General features: G+C 39.4%; 2 protein-coding genes across 2 annotated transcripts; both read right to left on the reverse strand.

The window, feature by feature from the left end:
• Positions 1-319: 319 nt before the first annotated feature.
• On the reverse strand, positions 320-10,841 carry LOC113751154 (acyl-CoA-binding domain-containing protein 6-like). The gene is made up of 8 exons (XM_027295049.1): positions 10,400-10,841; positions 10,186-10,262; positions 9,757-9,820; positions 9,598-9,669; positions 2,925-3,023; positions 2,774-2,829; positions 2,459-2,552; positions 320-618 (listed from the first exon to the last, which is right to left on the reverse strand). Exons 1-7 carry the CDS (start codon positions 10,628-10,630, stop codon positions 2,543-2,545), a joined length of 609 nt encoding a protein of 202 aa, XP_027150850.1. The 5' UTR covers positions 10,631-10,841; the 3' UTR covers positions 320-618; positions 2,459-2,542.
• An 8,125-nt stretch (positions 10,842-18,966) lies between these two features.
• Positions 18,967-22,422, reverse strand: LOC113751987. The gene has a single exon (XM_027296131.1). It carries the CDS (start codon positions 22,420-22,422, stop codon positions 18,967-18,969), a length of 3,456 nt encoding a protein of 1,151 aa, XP_027151932.1.
• Between the last annotated feature and the right edge of the window lie 2,808 nt (positions 22,423-25,230).

The raw sequence follows: 25,230 nt of genomic DNA on the forward strand, positions 1-25,230 counted from the left end.
TACACAGAAATATTTATGATAATTTCAAAACATATAAAATAATATCTCATATTTTGAACTAAATTATAAATTAACATAATTTATTAAACTTAACTAAAATAACGATCTCAACTATTAAACTTACCCTATTCTGTTAAATTTACTGAATTCCGTTAAAATTTTCATTAAATTTATCAAATTCCGTTAAATTTAATGAATTTTGTTAGTCTACAATTTAGTTTAAAACATGAGGTATCGTTTTACATGTTTTGAAGTCACAGAAGGCTTTTTTATATATTAGATATACTGCAGGAGACTTTTTTGTTTTTAACCCAAGAAATAAAAAACATAGAACCACGAGTTAATTTACTCCTAGCCAACGCATTCACCTGAATTTCTTGTTTATAACAAGAATATGCAAACTAAAAGCAAATAAATACTATCCAAGCATACAAACAAGAATCGCAATTCGTTACTAGAGAGTTCCAGTGAGCCATCAAGACAGCTCAACGGAATAATTTGCTTGTTTTACTCTTGAGCAGATTTTCTCGAGAGAGCCTTTTGCAACAGGAGAAACTCAAGTTCTTATTGTGAGGATCCCATTAGTTGTAGCTTGTGTTGCAGCTGTTCAACATCACCCTGTCATGAAAACAAAAGCAATCAGCAGCCAGCTTTCGCAGTCGGAGGGGTAAGAGATAAAAACATTCACCACCAGAGATAAATGAAAAAGCTGTATTTTTTGCTTCAAAAGAGAAGACTCTTAAAATCACCAAAGTGGCTGTACTGGAAATTATAGAATACATAAAATTTATAAAAACATGCGAAACATTTTAGAGAAGGAAATCTCACATAACTGCCAAAAAGAATCTTGTACTTTTAATTTTAGTCCCTACCATACTTGAGTCCTGGAAGTAAACTAACTATTAACCACAAAAGTAATAAATGGAACACAAGGATCTAAATTTGTTTCCTTCTAGCGTTCACTGCCATCGCATTTTCTGCTTTACCTCAATTACACCATTGCCTTTCTAAACTAAAATGGCTATATTTCAAGATTTTGGCAATAAACCAGGTGCTCAAGGCGCAAACCATTTATCAGAAACACAACCAGCATCATAGCCTTTTGACACTTCTAAACACCAAGTATCTGAGATTCTCTTTTTAGGAGCAATACTCTTCATCTCAAAAAGTCATTGATTTTCACATTTTTGCTCAAAGCAATTTAAAGAAAAGAAGTGTTACAAGAGCTAAGAAGATAAATACCCAAAACTATATCGAGTACATATTTTAGAATCCTCAACCTATCTGGACCACAAGATCTGATCATCCTCTTCCTCTTCATGATAGGAGAGAAGCGGACAAAAACTAATTCACAAGAGAGATACAATAGTGGGAAAAAGTACAGAAGGAAGATTGCAAAGAAACACAAGATGTGAGCTTGGTTAGTGTCCAAACAAAACAAATAATGTGTTCCTATCTTTCTCAAAAACTGTGTTGGTGATAAGATGTCCTTTGAAATTATAAAACACAAAACGAGATGAAACAAATATATATATACTTTTGCACTCTGAAACCCAATGTCTACCAATCGTTTACTGCAAACTCACTTCCTTAAAAAATATATATTATAGACAAAGCATGACCGTGCGGTGAACTGAGCTATTTTACAAAATGTCAAGAACTTTCTTTTCAGGCACCAATTCATACCAAAAGAACTGAAATCCATATCTCCAAAACTGCATTCAGAATCTCCATCATGCAGCACAGAATGATGAAATTCTATCTTTACTAGCTTACACTTTGTTTTCTGTTTTCCAGAAAATACAATCAAGGAGTAGCTACTTCTAAGATATCACTTCTCTCTACCTCTCATCTCCTTGTATTCGAGAGTAGGCCTGAATGCCATGACTCAAAGGCTCATAATGTCATCAAAGTTTCAGTTTGCTCACTCTATGGGTCATCAAAAAATCTCCTAGAGCAGTTCGTAGTCAGGATCATTTTCAGAAGGGCAAATTATCCATTTGACCCTTGAACTTTTAGTTTAGGTAAAATTAAGCCCCTTAACTATTTTTAGTCAACTTTTAGCCCTCAAACTTGTAAAATTGGGCACCCGTGACCCTTTTGGCCAGTTTATCCGGTTTTGCAACCGGAAAGCCAAATCACACGAATGACAGTATGCTTTGAAGAAGGGCATTTTTGTCCGCATTTTTCTAAGCAAAAAGGGAACAACAACTCCTCCTTCCTTCCCTTTTCCTAACCCAACCGCTAACTTATTCAACAAAAATGCTGGAAAAACTGACATGGTAATTCTTCAAGGGGAAACAAATTAAAATTCATGTATGATCGTCTGGAAGCATATTAATTAGCAGGTTATAAACGAAAAGGCCCAAAAAAAATTCCTCCAATTCGCATTTTAAAATGGTCAAAAAGCTTTGCTAAAGTAGATGAAAATTGCTAACTTCAGATTCAAAACCAATACCTGTTCCTGCAACTCCATCAGCTGTCAGACCTTTTCTTGAAAAAGACCCTGAAGTTCATGGATTTGTTTGATATGCTGGGCTTCTCACTCCCTCCTACAAAAACAAAGCAGAATAACAAATGTCGAACGCTCACAACAACATACAACAGGAAAAAATTTCTCTCTCTTTGTCAAGCAACCAGGACTTTGTCTGAATGTAATTTCGAAAGCTTGCCAAGAAAATGATGGGCACAAAGACGAGAGGACTATAGCAAAAAGTCTCCGCATTTCCACTAAAAAAAGGGCTCTGACCTCCGAATATTCTAGAGCTCATACCTGTACGTTTGTAGCTCTTTGCTCTGCTCTCTAAGAAGATCCTCTTTAGCCCATCCCTGCTAAAGTTATAACAAAGAATGAATTTAGATTAGCAAGCGCCAGGGGCTGAAACAAGATTACCTTCAATAACGTGAATAGTTGCAAAACAAACCGCTTCATTGTCTAGTCTGATAGCGTGCAGCTCCCTTTCTTTGTCTTCCAGCTTTCTCTCCAACTCGAGTATCCTTTGTTCCTTCTCTCGCAGTTGCTCCTTCACAGGCAGTGAAAGGGATATTCAATAAGCAACCCAGAAGTGCAAAAAAAAAAAAAGGATCCACATACTCGCTACTCTAAAATGCATATACGCTAATTAGCTAAATAAGGAACTTGAAGCTTGGTTTGTTTGTTGAATAAGTTAGCGGTTGGGTTAGGAAAAGGGAGGGAAGAAGGAGGAGCTGTTCCCTTTTTGCTTAGAAAAAGCGGACAAAAATGCCCTTCTTCAAAGCATACTGCCATTCATGTGATTTGGCTTTCCGGTTGCAAAACCGAATAAACTGGCCAAAAGGGTCACGGGTGCCCAATTTTACAAGTTTGAGGGCTAAAAGTTGACTAAAAATAGTTAAGGGGCTTAATTTTACCTAAACTAAAAGTTCAAAGGTCAAATGGATAATTTGCCCTTTTCAGAATTATGCATATCCACCCAGCAGTGAAGCTCTCCTAATTATCTATATAGAGAACATGGATCATACAGAAGCAAAGTATCAAGGATAGTGTGTACACTCATCTCCAGAAGCTAGGTGGAGCATCTTTTAGCAAGACACTTTTGCTACTTGGTTCAGCAAATGGAAGATGTTATCAGCACAGAAGTTTGGGACAACAGGACAACAACAATTAAAACAGAATCACTTTGCTACTTGCTGATTTTGTAATCAAACCTAAAGAAGGTATGGGAAAGCTATAATCAGCACATCCTTTTGAATTCTCCTCCAGTCTGACGAGAACCAGTCCAGCTCATTGCCGTCCAGAACTTTCCTGAGTTACTCTTCAGACAGTGCTGGGGCAGTATGATTTTTTAGCTCTTTGGAAAATTCAACTGCTATTTCTTTCCCTTTGGATTCTAAGAATTAAATGCTGACTTTTGGCAGTTGGATGATTTGTAATCCTATTTTTGTTCAAGGTCCCACAGAAATATTCTAAGTTGGTCATTTTACCAAATGGTAACTATGCAAAACAGTTGCACGAGTATTCAACTTAGATTCTGCCAGACCATGGCATCACCCTAGGTGAACCAGCAAGTGTCATGCAGTAGACTTGTGACTACTCTTACTACTGCTTCTCTCCTTTACTATGCTCCATTTCATCAGCTTTTCTATTATGAAGGTTCAAACCCAGCTTTTGAAATTATCTTATGCAAATCAATTAAGAAGAATGTTGCTCGTTCTGCAGTAAAACAAAATGTCTGAGCCAAATCAAGTCCACAAATAGTCTCAACAGCTCGATTGCAGATGATACAGACTTTGCAGAAGTTAGAATGCCCATATCCCTTTTTCAGTAGGGCCAGGTGTATTAGAAAAAATAGATCAAATTGACACGTTCAATGGAATTTAGCAATTATTGACAACCTTCAATATCCACAATCAAAGAATTTGGGAGACATGATTTCCCTATCTTTAAGCAGCAATAGTCCCAAAAATTTTTTGATGGCAGTGCAGGATAATCTAGGACTCTGGAAAAACTTTACCCAATAGTTACAATCCTGGTAAGCCATGCAAATAAAATGGGAGCAATACTGGTACACACACCTCTTTCTAATTTTACAGACACGAACTTGACTGATGATCCATGTAAATTTATTCAAGAGACCATTTTGAATATCAAATTAAGTCAAAAGTACAGAACTAATCACTAGGTAAAGTAATGAAACCCACATAACACCATCCAACCTTACCAAGTTCAATCCAAAATCTCTTTGGTTACAGGTGACCTATGTTATTCGCAATCTTGTATGAGTGTCAGTTACAGGTATATGTTTAGGTTTCTAATTTGTCCCATCTAAAACTAGGACACGACACTTTAAAAGCGTCAGATACGGGTATGAGGGAACAGCTAACATATCAGTAAATATGAGAATAATATGCTCTACAATTATTTAGAAAACAAACCAAAATAGATTGATCTATATATAGTTGCTAGTGGCTAATGATTGGAAAACTTATTCCATTTTCGGCAACATAAAACACTCACAAACATCCATTGAGTTATCTAGTTATCTTGTTCTCCTCTATTACCATTTTGAAGGAACAATAGATTCTGATGCGGCAAGTCATCCTCAGAAAGTCAAACCACCCATTATTGTGTTAGGTATGTATTCTATACCGATAAGGGGTATCTTTGGAGTGTCGGTGCAGATACTGTGGGGTAAATGAAGAATTTGAATAAAACAGCAGGTGACAATACAATATCTTTGCAAGATGCAAACACATGGACAACATGAAAAATCTAATTCACCTACTCCAAATCATGGAAAAGAATAGCCTCTTGTCCTAAATGGCACCAATAGCTTAAAGGATGCGAAGGAAAAAGAAAGTCTGCAACATACTTCTTTCAAATTTGGCTTAATATCTAATAATCTTCCTTTCACAACTTAATTAAATCACTTCCTCATTGGAGAATGTACAATAATATATGTTGCCAATTGCTAGCCTAAACACACAATACAAGATAAATTGCAACTTCATGGTTCACAATTAGCCAGTCAAAGGCTTATTATTGATAACGCAGATATAACTAAAAGATTCTGAGGGTTCCCAAACACTTAATTCAAGATGGTGGACACACTATTTATTGCATCTTTATGACTTGACAATTCATTGATTTGGATGTTGAAAGAGTTGAGATCTCAATTTGTTTCGATCTTGGAACAGGCTAAGTTGTTTGGGTCTTGGAACAGACCAAGTTGTTTGGATCTTGGAACAGACTTAAGGATGTGCCATGATATTTTTTGCTCAAGTACTGAATGTAATTTCATGAAATTCTGTAGTAGTCCAGCATTAAATATGAATAACAGTTTGTAGAATTGAAACTACAGCACAACACATTTGGTATAGCAGTCTAGCATTGAATATGAATATTGAACCCACAACCCAACACATAGGGTATACTTTCCTTTTCTCATTCGGGACAGTCAATGCCTGACATGTATACAAGAATAATATCAGATACTACCATGCTCATGTAAATCTTTGAATCATCTTCTTCTTCATTTTATTTTGGGATAATTTCAGAAACCTCCCCTGAGGTTTCTGACACTTGCACTGAGACCCCCTGAAGTTTTTAAAATTTCACTAACCTCCCTTATTTGAGAAACTTGAATAACTTGTCAGCCCAAATCAGAAAAAGGTGGATTAAAATACTAGTATCAAGAGAGAGAAAGAAATTTAATCCCAAAAATACCCTTTTTATTTTGTACAACATGTTATTTTAATAAATGTTTAAGTAATTGGGTGGTAGGGATACAAAAGCGAAAAGTGTGGGGTATTTGTGAAAATGAAGAAGTATGTGAAAGTTGTCATCCAAAAATTTGTACGACTCCAATTGTGGTGATTCAACGCAGCTATTATCATTGTCATCCAAGAATGTGATTCAATGCAACATAGTTTCAAGTGCATACTGCTATTAAACCGTCAACAACATTTGGGACCAGCTATTAAACCTGCACAAAACACCATCGAAGTGTACTACTACAATTAGATGGTGAGGATTGCATACTGCTAACACAGTTTCAAGTGCATGTCCAAAAGTAACGAGTGGGCAGCAAATTTGAGATAACATCCACGAAACACCACCTAACAAAAGTTACATTGAGTTTAAGTAAGTAATATAATAAGAGTTAATAGTGCTCTAATATGTAATAATTCCATCAATTGGAAGAGGTAACTTTCAAGATTACTCAGAACCTCATGCTGAAACTATTGGTAAGACTTTGACTGTCCATATTGGCAACAGCTTCAATGCTCACAGAGGCTTGAGTTTGGGAATTCTGATTGGTATTAGCTACAGAGGCTGGTTATGCACTAGTAGAAGCATTTCCCTTTCCTATTTTGGAACTTTTAGCAGAAGGACCAACCATTTGAGAAGTTCTTCCTCTGGAAAACAGAAAAGAAACTTATATACTATGACATTGGAATTTGAGTATAATTTGTACTGCTTTGTATACAACTTACCTTTCTCTTGGAAGTACTTCCAATGGCTTCGACATTTACTCGAACATTCACAGCAGCAGCGTTAGTTGGAGTTTGAATACTTCCTTGACCTGAAACCGCAATAGGAACATATCCTTGTGCATGCTTCTAGGATGAATAAAATTCAAGAGTCGGGAAACTTAAAATAGCATAATCTGTACTTAAATGCAATTTGACCTCACTTACCCAAAACACAGATCCCGCTAAACCAGTGCTAGCAATGCCCCTTCCTGGTTTTGCCCTCCTAATACCACCCTATGATCAAAACACATAATTAGTAAAATTAGTTTTACTTTAAAAACTATGATAGTCTGTATAAATATTGTTAACTTTTAACCAAATTTCTAGAAGTTAAGCTGCCATTATTTACATTCACAGGTGCTCCTTGGCATGTCCTTCTGTGATGACCAAATCCCTTACACTTGGAACACTTGAAAGGAGTTGATCTCTTTGTTTGAGGAGGAGGAACACCTTCATCAGCTTCCCTTCTTCTATTTGTTCTTGGTCTACCCGGTGCTCTTCTGAGGGTGGTGGTAAAACAGTTTTTGGAAGCACATCAGGTATAGACGGCCATCGCTGAACATGTGGAATTGGATGGATCATTGAGGAGTAGGTCCTCAAGTACTGATCCTTTGAGAAAGCTTTGTCACAGTAGCTCTCAAGTGTCTTCCTCTTGTACACCACTCCTAATGCAGCATGCTTACATGGAATTCCATTGAGTTAGAATTCACCGCAATCACAATGTCTGTCAGCTAATTTGACTATATAAGTCTTATCAAAGTCGCCTACTTCAAAAGTATCCTCACTAGCCATCATCAACTCACATCTTCTTGACTTTTGTGTTACCTTCCTTAACTTTTCAAACACATTTGGGGTTACAGTAGATGTCCAAGTACAGCCCTTCTGGTATCTCTTAGCTAACTTTTTCATTATCTTCCTTCTTAATTCATCAGCAAGTCTGAATATTGGCTTTCCTCTGAGTTCGCCAATCCATGCATTAAAAGACTCAGTGAAATTGTTAGTCACATGCTCACACTTGATTTCAGTAGAGAATGTGTGCCTTGCCCAAGCTGTTTTTGGAATTTTGTCTAAGTACTTCCATGCCTCCACATTCAGCTCCTTAATTCTTTCCATTGCTTCATTGAACCCAATACTATCGAAGCTCCTAGCTGCTTGCTAAAAGTAGCTCCTTAGTAGCAATCTAGGGAATTGAGCTTAGAAATTGCTATAGATATGTCTACAGCAGTACCTAGCATCAGCAATGGGAATTTTCTCTTCATAGGCAAGGTTCAATCCCTAGCCCAAAAAAAAAAAAAATCAATGGACTGAGTTATATACAATAAGAAGTGCAAAACAGAGACAGAAAAATGAGTAATGATGAATGAAAAATATACTTTTTGCCTATCACTCAAAGAAATATCACCTGATAAGCATTATCGAAGCAACACATAAGCTTAGCAATCCTAGAAATCATGTTACTATAGGTAGAGTAGAACAATGTGCCTCTTCCAAGCTATAGTACTTACATCCTTGTCACTTTATTGCTGCAAAACTACTCATATCACTTAAAAGAGCCATTTATTCACATGAAAACTACAAAATTCCATTCATTAGTTCTATAATGACACAACATTATTTTGCTTTTACTACCTACTAGAGAAAATTTGTCATGATCTACACAAATCAGATGCACTGTAGTTTATTTTGTTAAAAAATGAATAACTTATTTGATGTAGATGATATTTATTGACATAATAAACATTATATTTTCATCATCACAACCTAAAACTCAAAACTTTCATGCATAACTAATCTAAACAAGCATAACGTTATCATCATCAGAATCTAAAACTCAAAGTTTTCATGGTAAAATAACCTAAACAACATGAACTAAGTATGATCATAAAAATAGTTTGTGCAAAATGCCTTGTAAAAGCATAGTAATCGAAATTTCTAACCTCTGTTGCTGTGAAGATTAGCAGAGATTCAAGGAAGAATTGATTGGCTCACAACTTTATGTCTCAAACCTTCCTTCCAGAAATCTTTCTTTCTCTCAACTCTCAACACAATGGTAAAGATATGAGTAATATAAAGGAGATATATGACAAGAGTAATCTGCAATCATACATAATTGTCAGATTATGGCGCGATTGGAAGTATTGCATTTGCGCCAATTCCTCTCTTGTCGTTTAAGACTCTGGTTTCTTCTTTTATTTTCAAATTTAGTCCTAAAAATGTTTTATCTAAATTACTTATTTTATTCAGTGCAAATATTAAGGGTATAAGAGTAATTATGCAGCACCTTATGCCAACAGTGGGTCCCAATTCACAGCCAAGGGAGGTCAGTGAAATTTTGAGAACTTCAGGGGGTCTCAGTGCAAGTGTCAGAAACCTCAGGGGAGGTTTCTGAAATTATCCCTTTTATTTTTAGACAGACTGAGCAGCCGCAGATTAACGGACTATGAAAACTTTCAACAGGTGAAATATCATAAGCAAGTCTTGCTTCTAATACCTATGATGTAGAGATCCTCCTTCACTATTTGCACTAAGCAATGCAGAAAACAGGCAAAACCAGATAATTCACAAAATTGTTTACACACTCACATTCAACTCATATTGTTCAAGCGATTCCCTGCTAAAACTTGACGCCCTGGCTCGATATTCTGGGTCTACTCCCTGTCCACAAAAAAAAGAAAGTCGATTAATGGTTATAATGTTTGAGGAGAAGTAGCCATGAAAGTGGTAGGGATATCTTCGACGAACCTCCACAGTTGCCACAAAGTCCATCATCGCAAGTGTAGGTGGCATGCATAGCATGCCAATCCGGCTACAGCGAGACAAATAGAAATATGTTAGCACTTTAACAAATAAAAAAGGCTATTTCTGGAATTGTTCTGTGCAATATTTATTTTATTTTAAATAAATAAAAGCCGAGTCTGATTGACATTAACTCAAGAAACAAACTGGCGATGGACAATTTTTTATTTTTTATTTTTTTGGTGAAAAAAGGTTCGCTTTTCAGCCATTGGCTTCAAAGACCGAAGTTCACAGCCTATGAAGCTCGTACATTGAAGCTGTAACCTCAAATTAATGCTGACAGAGGTCCTAGGCAAATCTACAATCATATTGAGAGAGACAGAGAGAGACAGAGAGAGGGAGAGAGAGATTGCAGCAAAGCTCATGAATACAAACATCCGGTATAGGTTTTGCTCCAATTCATCCGATGATTTAGGCAAGGGAATATCATCAAACTCGGTTTCCTCGGTTGCCTGCATAAAATTTGAAACCATCAGAACCTTTTTAGGGTTGCTGATTTAGGATATATATATATATACACACACACACGACAGAACAAAATTAATCGAGAAGAACATGAAAAAAGAGGCATGGAATTCGATTCTGGAACCTGTTTATATAGGCCGTAGAGCATTATCATTGCGTCCTGAGGGTAATTTGAAGGAGGAAGAGAAGTCGTCGATTCATTGAACCCAGCGCAGGCTGCAGCTCTCTTAAAATTATCTACCAGCTTCTGGTGACAAATTTCCGGCTTTTCAACCCCGTGCCACTCTCTAAGGTTGCGACTGGATTTCTCCCTTTCCTCGGCACTCATTTCTCCACCCCGCTTTTCCTCCATCATCGTCACTCTTTATCAAAACCCTAAATTGACCCAAATCGTCACTCCTCCTCAGAACACTAAACACGTAGCGAGATAACGAGCGTGATGGACCCAAATTGACAATAAATCGCAAACCCACGGTAACAATTCAAGAACAATGGAACAGAGGCAAAGGAAAATTTGTATTTCAACTATTCACCCGGCGGCGTGGCTTCTTTTTACATACGGACAAATGCACAAAACTGACTTTTTATATCCAAAATGGCCCAGACTAGTATTTCAGACTCCTGATAGGAATAGGAATATGTTATATTAAATGTTGCCGTCATTAAAAAAAAAAAAAGAAAAAAAAAAAGAGTACTTCAGACTTAGGGTCTGTTTGATAACATAAAAAATGCTGATGTACGCGATAAAAATTTCAAGTCTGCAAAACGACAAGAAAAAGAAATACACGACAAATATGTACTATATAAACTTAGAAAAATATGTAGGTACAATCTCTGGAAGTTTCTCGAACTTATGGAGAGCTTCCTTCGATTCTTCTCCTCGAACACCAATCCAAGGGCTTCGCAGCTTGTTCTTGGATTCACCACCGGTTCCTTCAAATCTTGATATGGAAGACTTGAAGGGCTTGAAAATATTTAGAGGCTCAAGCCTTGATATGCGGAAGAATTGGAGAACTTGAAGATCCAACCCTTCGTAGCTTGAAACTTCGATACTTGAGTGTATGAGATGCTTCTTGATATCTCTGTGTATCTGTGTATCTGTGTGTTTTCTTGATTTGGTTGAGAGACCTCTATTTATAGCTGTAGCAAGGGGTAGAGGTTGAAGACCTGTGTACCACTATACTTGCCTTGCAAGACGTGCAGTCATATTAGGACTGTACCAGTCAAATATTATCTCTTCATTTTATATTTATTAATAAAGAGATAAGAAATTTATCGATTGGCCAAACTTGTGGGGACACGTGACGTGGCGCCGTTTGACTGGCCAAGCTATTGCAGAATATAAGAGACATACTTGGATTAAATAACTCTAAATATTATCCCTTTAATAAGAAATAAATATTTAGATATTTATCCAATAGATATGTGACATGATATGATTTGGTTGGTGGAGATATCCCTGCAATTTGAATTGATCTGGAACACCTCGCCTTGACACGTGGCAAAATATAATTGGCCATTTAATAACCAATTTTTCCAAGTGTACACGACATATGGCAATATCCGATTGGATAAAAAATATTCTATAGACCAATGGTAATTTTTAGAATTTAATGAAAATTCCATTGTCTACAAATGCCCCCTCGAAACTTGTGCGTGAATGCTGGATATCGGAGCAAATTTTGAACGGACAAGTTTTGACATATATATATTTTTTCCCTTTTTTCTTTTCTCCTTTTTTTTTCCTTCCTTTTTTCCAATTTGATTTGAATGCCGCAAGGCTGAGATTTAAGTATCAATACAGCCACGGGTCTTGATCAATTCATACCATGTAGCCATGCAAGACATTTAAATTCCATCACCGCCCCAATCATCAAATGCGAGATACGCATAGTCAAATTGGAAAATCCCGAGGCCGGATCATGTTAATCCAAATGATGTTCACAAACGTAATTTACTTGGACCTTTGCAATGTTTGTGGCTTTGGATTGAATTCACTTCATCAATGTTGTCTTGTCCTAGGAGCAAGACAATCATTAATCTCCAATTCAAACGTATGAAGCTACTAGCCATGGCCCTTAACATAAAATAATGGTTGCATGCACTTAGTGCTTTCAATTTCCCGTAAGTCAAATTTCATGTAGTACTTGAATTCCTAGTAGCATTTGCTATCAATGATGATTAGGCAAGTCCTGCAAGTCCCGTAGCTCCCGAGGCCGGATTACTCAATTTGGAAGCTTTGTGTCCACCGTTTGAATATCAATCCAAGTAAAGTCCGTTCAATACCGTGGCTTCACTCAAAGCTTTGCAATTCAAATCAATTCATAGTCTTTATTCAAAGCTCTGCAATGCCGTGGCTATTGAATTGGTGATAAAGTAGCCGCCAATTTTAATTATAACCATTTGTCCTCAAGAAGCCAACGTATTCATTTGTAGAATATTGCATATCGTATGCCCAATCATCTACGTGCAAGGTGCTTTAAAAAATGAAATCACAGGAATCAAATTGATCTTCTATGCACCTTGCTTATCAACTCCACACGGAACTCCACCGCTCCGGAATTTGAGATCATTTTTCCTTGTCAGCCTTGGGAACTCAAGCCGCAAACCGCTAAGAACTCCTCTAACATGACCAGGACTCTTGAACTGACAGGCTCCATTCCTTGTTAATTTCAACGTCCAAGCAACTTAGAAATCTGAAATCCCATTGCAATGGAGACCACCATCAGCTAATCTCCCAAAACCTACAAAGGCCTTGCGAGAAATTTCTTTCCTTCGGCCGAGAGACTTCATATTCATTTGCCCAAATTTCCAGGCCTTCCTTCGCTCGCCATTTAAGGAAACCGAACTCTATGCTCCATTAAGAATAATAATAATAATGGCCATCAATTTTAATTATAACCTTTTGTCCTTAAGAAAGCCCAATATATTCATATGGGAAACATTGCATATTGCTTGCTTAACCATTTACGTGCAAGGCATTTCAAAAGTGAAATCACAGGAATCAATTGACCTCCCATGCATCTTGTTCACCAATCTCGCACGGAAATCATCATAGGAATCCAATTGATCATAGAAGTCTTAGGAACCACGGAACTCCACCGCTTCCAAACTTCAAGCTTTGCCAACTCTATAGCAGTGTCTTGTATCATATAGGATAGCTACGTGGAACATCACCAATTCATGCATCCAAGCCGAATCATCACATGGAACAGCTTTATGTCTCCTACTTCAGACTGACTCCATTCTTTGCAGTATTCAATCCTTTGAAGTCAGGATTTGCACCACTGATAAACTAAATAATTAATTTCTTCACTGATCACATTCGGAACTCAAGGAGCACTCTGACACAAATGCTAAGAACCCAACTCGCGGAGGACACCAATTGCAAGAACAATTCTTTTCGAAAGCCACCTTGAGTCAGAGCTCTACATCCCATTATACAAAGCAAGCAGAACCCGATTCCTTTTGCAAGTAAACTTCCTCAGCTCGACAAATTAGCCTGCTAAACCGCGAGTACTTCGAATAATGAACCCTTTAGTGTCTTAAATTGAACCACTTATGACCAGAATCCTTCGTGAATATAGGATGCATATTTTTTTATAAATACCCGATGGTTGAGGCATCAGTTTACCCACAAACCAAAGGCAAACTCTCCCTAGTTTCTTTTTCGCTCGTGTTACCGGATTGCTGCTACGCCTTTATTTGCCGTTGCCGTCGCTACTTGCTATCTACCAATTTGCCCCAATTTGTTGTCTTCTCGTAGCAACCAGTCCCCATTGTTGACTTGGAGGTACACACACTACGCTTTGTATGCTCTTTCTTTTTTTTTGTTTTTTCTTTTTTTTTTCTTTCTTCCGTTTTCGTGCAAGACACTACGCATCACATGTACCTCTTTCTACTGGTTTCGCATGAAGCTTCTTACTGCAGGAATTGATTACATTATGGCTGCCAGCCATGTCTTTAATGTAAATATTTGACATTTAGGTACCCAAGACTCCCTTTTTCAGCACCTAACCATTATGAGGAACTTTCGGCAATAGACTTTGTTTACTTCGCTTCATCCTTGGCACTTGAAATTTGCACCTTACGCATGTTGCATTTTGAACCCATAGGATAACATATAGTCTTCTAGTCATCTCGCGCACGGTTTCCACTTATTTCAAAAGCATCATATTTGACCTGCTCCCATCAGCTGGAACATCGCATTCAAGCATCTGATTTCCACGAGGCTCTTGACAAACCCATTTCGGCTCAGTAAAGTCATCCCAAGGTCGCAAACTCTTGAACGAGTTTTATTTGTCTCTTCAGCTGCATCGTCAAGTTGCCGCTGCCGCCAGAGCTAGTAGTCATCTGCTGGTTACAAAAGAAAAAAAAAATCCTCCGCTTCCCAGGTACTTGCGGCTCCACCATTTTTACTTGCAATAATTAATTATTACAAGAAGATTTAGTCAATTGAGATGCTTAGAGCCCCACGATTTTACCAAACAGTTTCTCAAAATATTGCTTAAAAAAGAAGCTTGGGTTTCAGCTGGAAGGCTGAATCTAACCGATTGACACTTGGCTCAAAACATTATTGGAAGCACCTTTAAATATTATTCGAAATCATGTATGCCCTTTAAATATATATATATATATATATATTTTTTTTTTTTGAAAATGAAGATTGGCTCAAAATATTATTTTTTTGAACTATTCCTTGGGGCTGAAAATTTAATCTCAAAATGTGCACCATTTTTTTTTTGTTTGTTTTTTTTTTCATCTATTAATATAATACCAAATATGATACTTGAGCAAAAAATTTTCCCCTTCTTTTCGCTAAAACTTTGACCTTAATAAAATTTTTTTTGTTTTTTTGTTTTTTTGTTTTTGTTTTTGCTCATTTACTAGGGTAATACCAAATATGATATTTGAATCCCCCCTTTTTCCTTAACACTAAATATGATATTTGACCAAATTTTTTTTTTTTTTTTTTTTGCACCAACCCATGCCAATATCTCAACTTTACCAACTTGCTCTCTTGTAAACAACCCACCTCGTGCCTAATATTTTCTCTTACACAATTTCAGCAATCATGCAAATTAAGGACTACGCCGTGCCACTGCCCCATATCTCATTGACGGATGAAAGGGGAGGGCCTCAATCAAAGAGCTTGTCGCTACATGTGTATAAACCAGCTGTTGGGGCGCTCGCCGAATCTTTTATACCCCTTGAAGGATGCTTTCATCTCGAAAATTGGACTAGCAAGTGTACTAAGGAAGTGGTGGCACCATCGACTTTCTCCACTACATCGAGGGAAGAAGAAGTGGTCGCATTAAACTCGTCACTTCATAATGGAGATCCGGAAATAGCCAAGTTCACGCTCCCGTTCATGGGATTCAATATTGACAACGCTACATGGAAGATCCCTTCGTCCTTCTTTGGCGAGGCGTGTTTCACCTCCTATTATTGGGAGTGGGTCGAGGATATTCTTGGAAAGCATAAAGAGGTGCTAACACGCGCTGGCATATTTGAAGCTGTCTACGCGTCAAGATATTCCTACGACCGCTGTGAAAATGTCTTGCGAGCCTTCTTCAAATATTGGTGCCCCTCGACGAACACACTCCATACGCCCGTTGGGGAGTTGTCCATCACACTTTGGGATCTTTATCGACTTGGTGGCCTTTCGATCGACGGCTCGTTCTTCGATGAAGTTGTTCCTTCGGCGCAAGAGCTTCTTACTCGTGACAAAGAAGGGAAGCCACTTCTCCCTGAGAGCTGCAGGCACCTCTTTTCCGCTTACTACCACCTTTGGACGAATGACCAAGGTGTATGGATGAAAGACTGGATCCGTTTCTGGTTCAAAGGAGATGCTAGGTATAGGGCCCCTCCGAGCAGAGCGAATAGAAGAAAGACTGCATCTAAACCGAAAATGACTTACAACCCTTCTGGAAGCGTGGAGCCTTATGACCTTGCCGATACGAATGACTTCAACGTCCCTTTCGACGCACTAGGTATCCCAGGGTCTTTGAGAAAGGAAACATACATTGCGGCATTCATAGCGTGCTGGATCTGCAAGTTCCTTTTGCCAAGCAAAAAGGTTGACCGTATTCGCCCAAGTGTCTTCAAGGTTGCATGCTTAATGGCCACAGGAAAAAGATTTTGCCTTGCAATTCCCGTTCTTGCGAGCATATATCATGGGTTGAGGGAGATCGTCCACGCCCCTAACCTTGGAGAATGCGGGGTAACTTTCCCAATCCATTACGTCTATACTTGGATTGGCCAATATTTCGATGTATATCACGAGAATAATCAAGTGAGTAGCCACCATGCACGCATGACGAGATTTAGCGGTGAGAAAATGGCAATATTTTATGGCCGATCAGAAGCTGAGGAAATCTTCAAAGAAGTGAATCCTTTGAAGCTTCCTAAATTGTGCTGGACTGAGAATGAAGAAAAGGTGTTGATCGATGATGGATCCTTATCATCAAGACTCACGAGCTACTTCATTAGTCAACGCTCTTGCCACTTAACTCTACGTAAGGACAATACTTTTATTATTGAAAAATATAATCCTTGCAGGTTTAGCAGACAATTCGGCTTTTGTCAAGACATTCCCAACAACTTGAAAGAAATCACTCACACTTACACTTTGGGTGAGGCTATTCAACTATGGGATTCCTCCGTTCGCATGCAGACGCGATCTCGAATGACTATACCTACACACAGGAAGCATCCATTGATCACGAAAGACTATGACGTCTGGTGGTCGACTCGGTCAAATAGTGTCTCTTCGACTTCCTTTAAGTTCACCGTTAAAATCCCTCAGCAATCATCGAAGAAGGGTAAGATTACCCCCGCCAACAAGCCCGTGCCTCACGATGGAGCTATAGAGATTGTAACGGGTCTTACCTCATCCACCTTGCGGAAGAACAAAACCATTAGCAGCCCCTCGAAAAATATTGTTGCGAGAAATCAGTCTTCCAAGGACTCTCGACAGGCCATCAACGAGGTGCAACCAGTGATTGCAGCAAAGAAGGCGCCGCTCAAAGTTTCAAAATCCTTATCGGTGACTCGCACTGAAAAAGATGTCGAAATTGAAATGGTGGATGATCGTGATTCTATTGAGGTTATAGAAAAGGAAGGGACCCAAGCTCCGGACATCGAATCTACCCAAGGAGGAGCCCATTCGTTGGCGAGCGGTAGTAGTAGTCAAGACCGTCATTGGAACCGATCGAAGAAGAGGACATCCTCTGATTTGGAGGAAGTTTCCTTTTCACCACCGTCGGTTGGAGTGTCGCCACTTAAGGTAATCGTCTCTCCATCATTTTTTTTTTCCTTTTTGAATTTTTTTTTTTGTAACTTTTTCCTTTTCAGCCCCCGTTTCTTGAATTTCGTCAAGAAGGTGTTGGTAACAATTCGCCACCCGAACTCGAAGCTGATGATATAATCTCAAACAACAAAAGTGACGAAGTAGCTATCAGTGCTCCAAGACAACCTGCCCCCATTGGAGATACCTCGTCACTGCATAAAAAGGAGCTGACTAGTTCACACGAAATTCGAAAAAGACCTAAGGTAGTACTGGTTTCAGAATTTCATGGCCAAAAGTTGATCCAGGCACATCGAAGAAAGTACTTGCAGAGCTTGTGGATGGATTTTCGCGGACAGATTCTTGACACTCCAACTGAGCAGATCTCTTCTTTAAAAGAATGTGCAGAGGAAATCATTGCGGAAATCACAAGAACGGATCCTACCAATGGTCTCCCTTTAAAAGACCACTTGATGGAATTGTTTGCCAAGGCGGCGGCGTATGATGTTCTGGCATCTTCATCGTGGGAAAGGATTAGCAAAGAAACACATGCAGAACTCCTTTCCAAAGCGACCGTCCAACTTGAGAGAGTGAAGGCAAAGGGAGAAGAACTAACTTGCCATTTGCAAAGTCTTGAAGAAAAGTTGCAGTCCATTGAAGACAGGAAGAAAGCTTTGCAACAGGAACTTATTGATTTGGAGAAACAAAGAATGGAAATCAGCTCAACCATCGATCAAAAGCATGAGACCTTCAACGAGGTCCAGACCGAGATAAGACAAGCACATGATGAGCTCTCTTCTATTGAAAATACCAGCATTTTGACTGATGACGCAGTGAAGGAACTTGAAGACATGAAGTCTGCACTTGAATCATACAAAATAGCTGTAGTGGATTATAAATTTGACACTTAGACTTTTCACCATGTCCTTTTCTTGAATTTATTCCATCTCTTTTTTTTTCTCATGTAATGAATTATTATTATTATTATTTTTTTAATAAAATGCTTTTCCGTTCGTCATCTCTTTTTTTTTTTCTTAAAGATACAAGAACTTGAATGGAGCATTTTATTTATTTTATATCTTTTTTTTTTTTGGAGAGAGAAAATTCTATTTATTATTTTTTTTTCTTTTTTTTTTTTTTTGCAAGGGACCAGGATTTGATTTGGAGTGGTGTAACTGAACTTAGAAGTTGCCCTCCAAGCTGCCTACGTATCCCAAGAAGGGAATCAAGTCACACGTAGTTCCTGCCGTTCACATTTTAACCTCATGCGGGCCAGGAGTACCTATTTGTTTACCACCTTAGATTTGGTGGAGTGTTTCAGCAGTTTAACCACATACTACACTATTGGTGGTCGCCATCCACAGTTTTAGCTCATGCGGGCCAGGAGCATAGCGCGGTTCTGATTACGCATAGTACCTTTTTAGGTACTTGCCATTGATGGGGCCAACCCTTAATCCATCTTCAGCAACCAACTTGTATGAACCATTTGTATATACCTCTCGAACGACATATGGACCATCCCACTTAGGAGTAAACTTTCTTTGGCCGCCATGAATGAGAATGATCGGTCTCCGAACAGCGAGTACTAACTCTCCAATTTGGAAAGAGCGAGGTCGGACGCGCTTATTAAATGCTTTTGAAAGGTGAGCCTGATAGCACTCGATCCGTTGCAGAGCTTCCAATCTCTTTTCGTCAAGTGCTTCTAACTCCTCAAGACGAAGACGAACATTATCTTCTTCACTGAGCCCTTCTTGAATCGCAATTCTTAGCGAAGGTATTTGACACTCAAGTGGAAGAACAGCTTCAACGCCGTAAACAAGCGCATATGGGGTCGCTTGCGTGGGAGTTCGAAAAGTAGTTCGGTATGCCCAAAGTGCTTCTCCAATTCGAAGATGCCAATCTCTTCTCGATTTATCCACGATTTTCTTCAACAGATTACATAAGGTCTTGTTGAATGCTTCAGCGAGTCCATTTGCAGCAGCGTAGTACTTGGGCGAATTGTATTGTTTGAAATGAAACTTTTCGCAAAGTTTGTTCATTGCTACATTGCAAAAAGGCTTACCATTATCGGTGATGATGTACCGCGGGACTCCATACCGATAAATGATGTGCAAGCGAATGAAATCCACTACATTCTCCTTTTTGACCTCTCTTAGAGGAACTGCTTCAGCCCACTTTGAAAAGTAATCTGTCGCCGCCAAAATGAAAATGTGTCCGCCAGAAGACTTTGGAAGTGGTCCAACTATATCCAAACCCCAAGCATCAAACGGCCAAGAAGCCACAGTTGGGTGCAATGGTTCAGGAGGTTGATGGATGAAATTGCCATGGAATTGACATGCTTGACATCTTCTAGCAAAGTCAATGCAATCCTTCACCATTGTTGGCCAATAATATCCCATTCTCTTAATGCGAAAGTGTAATTTCGGGCCAGACTGGTGAGCACCGCATATCCCAGAATGAGCCTCCTCCATTGCTTGCGTGGCCTCGTCTTCTCCAAGACATCGTAGAAACACCCCATCGAATGACCTTCGGTAAAGCGTCCCTTTGTAGTGAATAAAACGTGGTGCTCGACGGCGTATATCAACCCTTTTCTTAGAATCTTCTGGTAACTTCCCATGATTAAGGTAATCAATGATGGGGTGACGCCAATCCTCCTTTTCAACCTCATGGACAAAAATATGATAAGTATTCTCTCCCTCACCATCATCCTCTTCATCAAACATCGGAGGTATGACCCAGTTTTGACATATTGAAATTTGATTTTGATGGGAAGGTAGGGTGATCATGGACGCCACCCTTGCCAGAGAGTCAGCTTGTTGGTTGAAATTTCTAGGGATATGTTCTATAGTGACACTATCTAAATATCCCATGAGTTGTTTTGCATACTTATAATATGGGATCAATTCAGGTTTTTTGACATCATAAATACCAAGAAGCTGATTTACCACCAATTTTGAATCACCATAGACTCTAAGATGCAACTGCTTCATGTCTACAGCCGTTTCAAGACCGAGAATTAACGCCTGATATTCAGCCACATTGTTTGAACACCGGCGTGTTAAAGTGAACGAGTATGGTAATATATCTGCTTCAGGAGTATAAAAGACAACTCCCGCGCCAGCTCCATCACGGTGAGCAGCTCCATCGAAATACATCGACCATGGCGATTCGACCATAAACACTTCTTCATCGGGGAGCTCATCAGTCAACTCCCACTCGGCAGGTATGGGATGATCGGCTAAAAAGTCTGCCAATATTTGTCCTTTGACTGCCTTCGCAGGTACGTAAATAATCTCGAATTGTTGAAACTGGAGGTACCATCTCGCGAGTCGATCAGACAATACAGGTTTTGCCATGACGTATTTAATGGGATTAGACTTAGATATGAGCCGAATAGTGTGTGCTTGAAAATAATGTTTTAACTTCTGAATGACAAATACAAGTGCCAAACACAACTTCTCGATGGGAGAGTAATTCAACTCATTAGGTGTCATCATCCGACTCAAGTAATACAGCGCATTCTCCTTACCTTTATCATTTTCTTGAGCAAGTAAGGCCCCAACCGACCGTTCTTGAGCGGAAATATAAAGAACCAATGGTTTTCCTGGGATGGGTGCAGCCAAAACTGGAGGACTCATGAGATACATTTTGATGCTTGTAAAGGCATTCCTACACGATTCATCCCACTCGAAGGGCACCCCTTTCTTCATCAGTCGACTGAAGGGTTGGCATCGTCCGGCCAAATTAGAGATAAACCTCCGGATATATGCCAACTTTCCTTGAAGGCTTTTCAATTCATGAATATTTCTCGGTTCAGGCATGCTCACAATGGCATCGATTTTAGATCGATCGACCTCTATACCCCGTCGATGAACGATGAAGCCGAGAAACTTGCCAGAAGTAACTCCGAATGCACACTTCAAAGGATTCATCTTCAGTTGGTATCTCCGAAGGCGTTGAAAAACTTTTCGAAGGTCTTGAATATGGTCTTCCCGCTTCTTTGATTTCACCACAAGATCATCGACGTAGCACTCCACATTTTTATGGAGCATATCATAAAAAATTCTTTGCATTGCCCTTTGATATGTCGCTCCAGCATTTTTCAAGCCAAACGGCATCACTTTATAGCAATAAATTCCCTTGGGGGTGCGGAAGGCAGTGAGCTCCTCATGCTCAGGCGCCATACGTATTTGATTGTAGCCAGATGATCCGTCGAGAAAAGATAGTGCTTCGTGCCCGGTCGTAGCATCTACCGTCAATTCTGTGATGGGGAGTGGAAAATCATCTTTGGGGCAAGCCTCATTTAAGTCTCGAAAATCAACACAAATTCGGATTTGTCCATTCTTCTTCCTCACAGGGACAATGCTCGAAATCCATGTTGGATATTTCACTTCTCGGATGAACCCAGCTTCAATCAGTCTATTTATCTCATTTTCTATCAAAGGAATCAATTCGGGTCGAAAACGTCTCTGAGTTTGCTTGACAGGTTTTGTTCCTCGCTTGACCGATAAGTTATGAACAACGACTCTTGGATCTAAGCCAGGCATTTCTGAGTAATTCCAAGCAAAGACATCTTTGAACTCGAGCAGCAAATCAACATACTCTTTCTCTTCTTCAGGGGTCATACAGGAACTTATGTAAATTGGGCGAGGGTCGTCGCTTGTGCCAAGATTAATCTCTTTTAGCGCATCGACTGTATTTTCTACTCCCTGTTCAAATTCAGCGGGAGCGTCATCTGCATCTTCTTCTTCTTCTTCAAGATCACTGATCGTGATATGATGACAGGAAGCCGTACTTTCTTGATCCTGTTCTTCAAAAATAGTTTCAATTCTTACATTGAATAAGTCTCCATAGTGCATGAAGAAATTGGAGACTCGCTTTCTTGGTCCGTTCTTCCTTATTAGGGTAGCACTTTCTTGCTTGGCAACTTGATACTCTTACTTTTTACTGCCTAATCCTCCATAGACGGGCGATTTCAGATATTTTGGCTGCGGGCCGAGTCTGTCAAACACAGAAGTACGCTTTGACTTATTTCCCAACCTATCGAACACAGATTTCTTTCGGCTCGTGACCTCCATTTCTTCGTTTACGTAGTTACAACTTGCCCTTTTAATCATTATACGCACTGGAGAAGGCGGATGATAACCAAGACCCATCGATGACCTTTCGACATTATAGCCTTTTTCTTTCAACATTTTCTGCGTAGATGTTAATCCATGAGTTTTCTCGCCAGTCACCTCAGGGGGGAGTTTCCCCAATGCATGCTTTTCATTTGGGTTATAACCGGCCTTAGCAAGAAGTCTATATGCATTTGGATCAAAACCTTCTTGAGTCCGATTAGTTGGCAGTGAGTAATGTTCTACTGCCGGTTCTTCTTTGGGACGAACAAATCCTTGCAAGCTCACTTTCTCACACTTAACAGGCTCTATTTTGGTGAGCGGAACATTTAATGTGTCATTCTTGACAAAAGAAGATTGACCTTCTTCTCTCTTCGATCTTGGAATATACCGCAAAATGGGTACTTTGAAATCTTGAGTTTCTTCCTTTACTGACTCTTTTCTTTTTGCTTCTTTCTGAAGGTAAAACTTGGCGTCGGCAAAATGAGTTTCGGCCTCAGTGAAAGGTTTATCATCGGCAACAACCTTCTTAACTATACCGTCTCGACAATATTTGAAACATTGATGCAGAGTAGACGGTATAATTTCATTCTCTTGAATCCAGGGTCTTCCCAAGAGCATGTTATAAGAGGTTTTAGCCTCAATGATATGAAATAACGCGCTTGAAGACAACTCGCCAATGAGCAATTCAAGCCTTATGAGGCCAATTGCTCTTTGCCCTCCTTGGTTAAATCCTTGGATCATGAGGCGGCTCTGGGAGAGTTCATCGCTTGAGATTCCTAACTCTTTCATAGCCCGCACGGACATGATATTGACAGCAGATCCCCCATCAATAAGTATCCGATTCATCTTCTACTCTCGGACATACGCACTAACAAACAAAGGTCGATTGTGGGTTTTGAACTCAACAGTTAAATCGTCATCATCGAAAATGATAGTCGTTGCACAATCCACTGGTAGTTTCTCATCGATTTTGAGTTTTTTCTCAAATTCCGTGCCAATTTGTGGGACTTGAGAATTTTCAGCTTTGACGACATTACAAGAGGTGGAGTTATCAGCATCGTCACTTAAATACCCCTTGGGTATAAATTCTCTCAGTGTCACGGGCTGTCGAGCCTTTTGAAGGAGCTGAAAATCTGAAGGAATTGGTTTCGTGGCCACTCCCTTTTGTTTCCTTGTGGTATTTCGTCGTTTCATTGTCACTTCAGGCTTTGTCGAACGAAGGCCTTTCGAAAAGATGTACTTCTTTATTTTTGGCTTGCAAGTCCTCTTTCGCGTGACTAAAGTCCATCCTTTGTTGTCATCTTCAATAACGTCTTCAATTGATGATTTTTCAAGCTCCTTGGACGAAACACTACTTGGTGTGGATGAAACTTCTATCGGACAACACACAAATCCAAACATTATTGTTGTTTGGTTTGTCGATGCTTTATCTTCTTCGAGAAGGATTTTCCCTTGACGGGCCAATTCCATAATTTTGTCTTTAAAGACAAAGCATCTAGTGAGAGGGTGGCCAATCAAGCGATGATAACAGCAATAATTTGGATCATTGACTTGACCGGCTTCCTCTGGGCGCTTCATGTCGGGAAGTTCAAGGAGTTTCTCTTTGAAAAAATCATCAAACATTCCTTGTAAATCGGATTCAAGGAAGGGGTATTCCTTTTCTTGCATTTCTTTTAGAGTAGGTCTTCTTGCCGACCTATTTTGAAAGGAGTCTACCTTTTCGGTAACCTTTCGACTCACCTTGGTAGCAATTTTCATGGGAGCTGTGTTTATTGCCATGGACTCCTTATTACTGAATTTTGAAGGAGGTTTGCCCCCTTTTTTATTTTCTTACCTTTCATTGCTTTGACGAGGCGGTTGCACTCGCGAGGCTTGAATAGGAAGCACATCCGTTGCATTGGCCGTGATGCTTAATTCCATATCATGAGCACGGGTAGCTAATTCTTCAAATGTGTTCGGACGTATGCCCTGTAGAATGTAGCTTAAGCTCCAATGCATTCCTCGGATGCACATTTCTATGGCGGAGGATTCAGACAGTCTGTCCTTGCAATTGAGACTCAGACTTCTCCACCTATCAATGTAGTTGACCACAGGTTCATCTTTCCATTGACGAGTGTTAGTCAACTCCAGCATACTAACGGTTCTTCTAGTGCTGTAGAAGCGATTCAAGAACTCTTGTTCCAGCTGTTCCCAACTGTCGATGGATCCCGGAGTGAGATCAGTGTACCAGTCAAATGCGTTACCCTTCAAGGATCGGACGAACTGTTTGACTAGCAGGTCACCGTAGGTTCCAGCGTTATTGCAAGTTTCGACAAAATGGGCCACATGTTGTTTTGGACTGCCTTTCCCATCGAACTGTTGAAATTTAGGCGGTTGATATCCAGCGGGCATTGCTAGGTTGTCAATTCTAGCAGTGTAAGGCTTGCAGTAGGTAAAGCTTGACTTTGAACCACCCTCCCTTTTATCTTTGATCACGCCTTCAACAAGTTCCTTCAGTTGTTCCACGGGAATAGCTCCATCGGCGGTCACATATACTTCCTTCACCTT

Source organism: Coffea eugenioides, chromosome 11 (assembly GCF_003713205.1).
Source record: "Coffea eugenioides isolate CCC68of chromosome 11, Ceug_1.0, whole genome shotgun sequence".
NCBI lineage: Eukaryota > Viridiplantae > Streptophyta > Magnoliopsida > Gentianales > Rubiaceae > Coffea > Coffea eugenioides.

Excerpts from the sequence above, each read along its gene's own strand:
- LOC113751154 (XM_027295049.1), bottom strand. The coding sequence starts at position 10,630 with ATGATGGAGGAAAAGCGGGGTGGAGAAATGAGTGCCGAGGAAAGGGAG. Across the intron at positions 10,263-10,399 it reads TCTACGGCCTATATAAACAG|GCAACCGAGGAAACCGAGTT; the intron begins GTTCCAGAATCG and ends AATTTTATGCAG. Across the intron at positions 9,821-10,185 it reads GAGCAAAACCTATACCGGAT|CCGGATTGGCATGCTATGCA; the intron begins GTTTGTATTCAT and ends GTCTCGCTGTAG.
- LOC113751987 (XM_027296131.1), bottom strand. The coding sequence starts at position 22,422 with ATGCACTATGGAGACTTATTCAATGTAAGAATTGAAACTATTTTTGAA.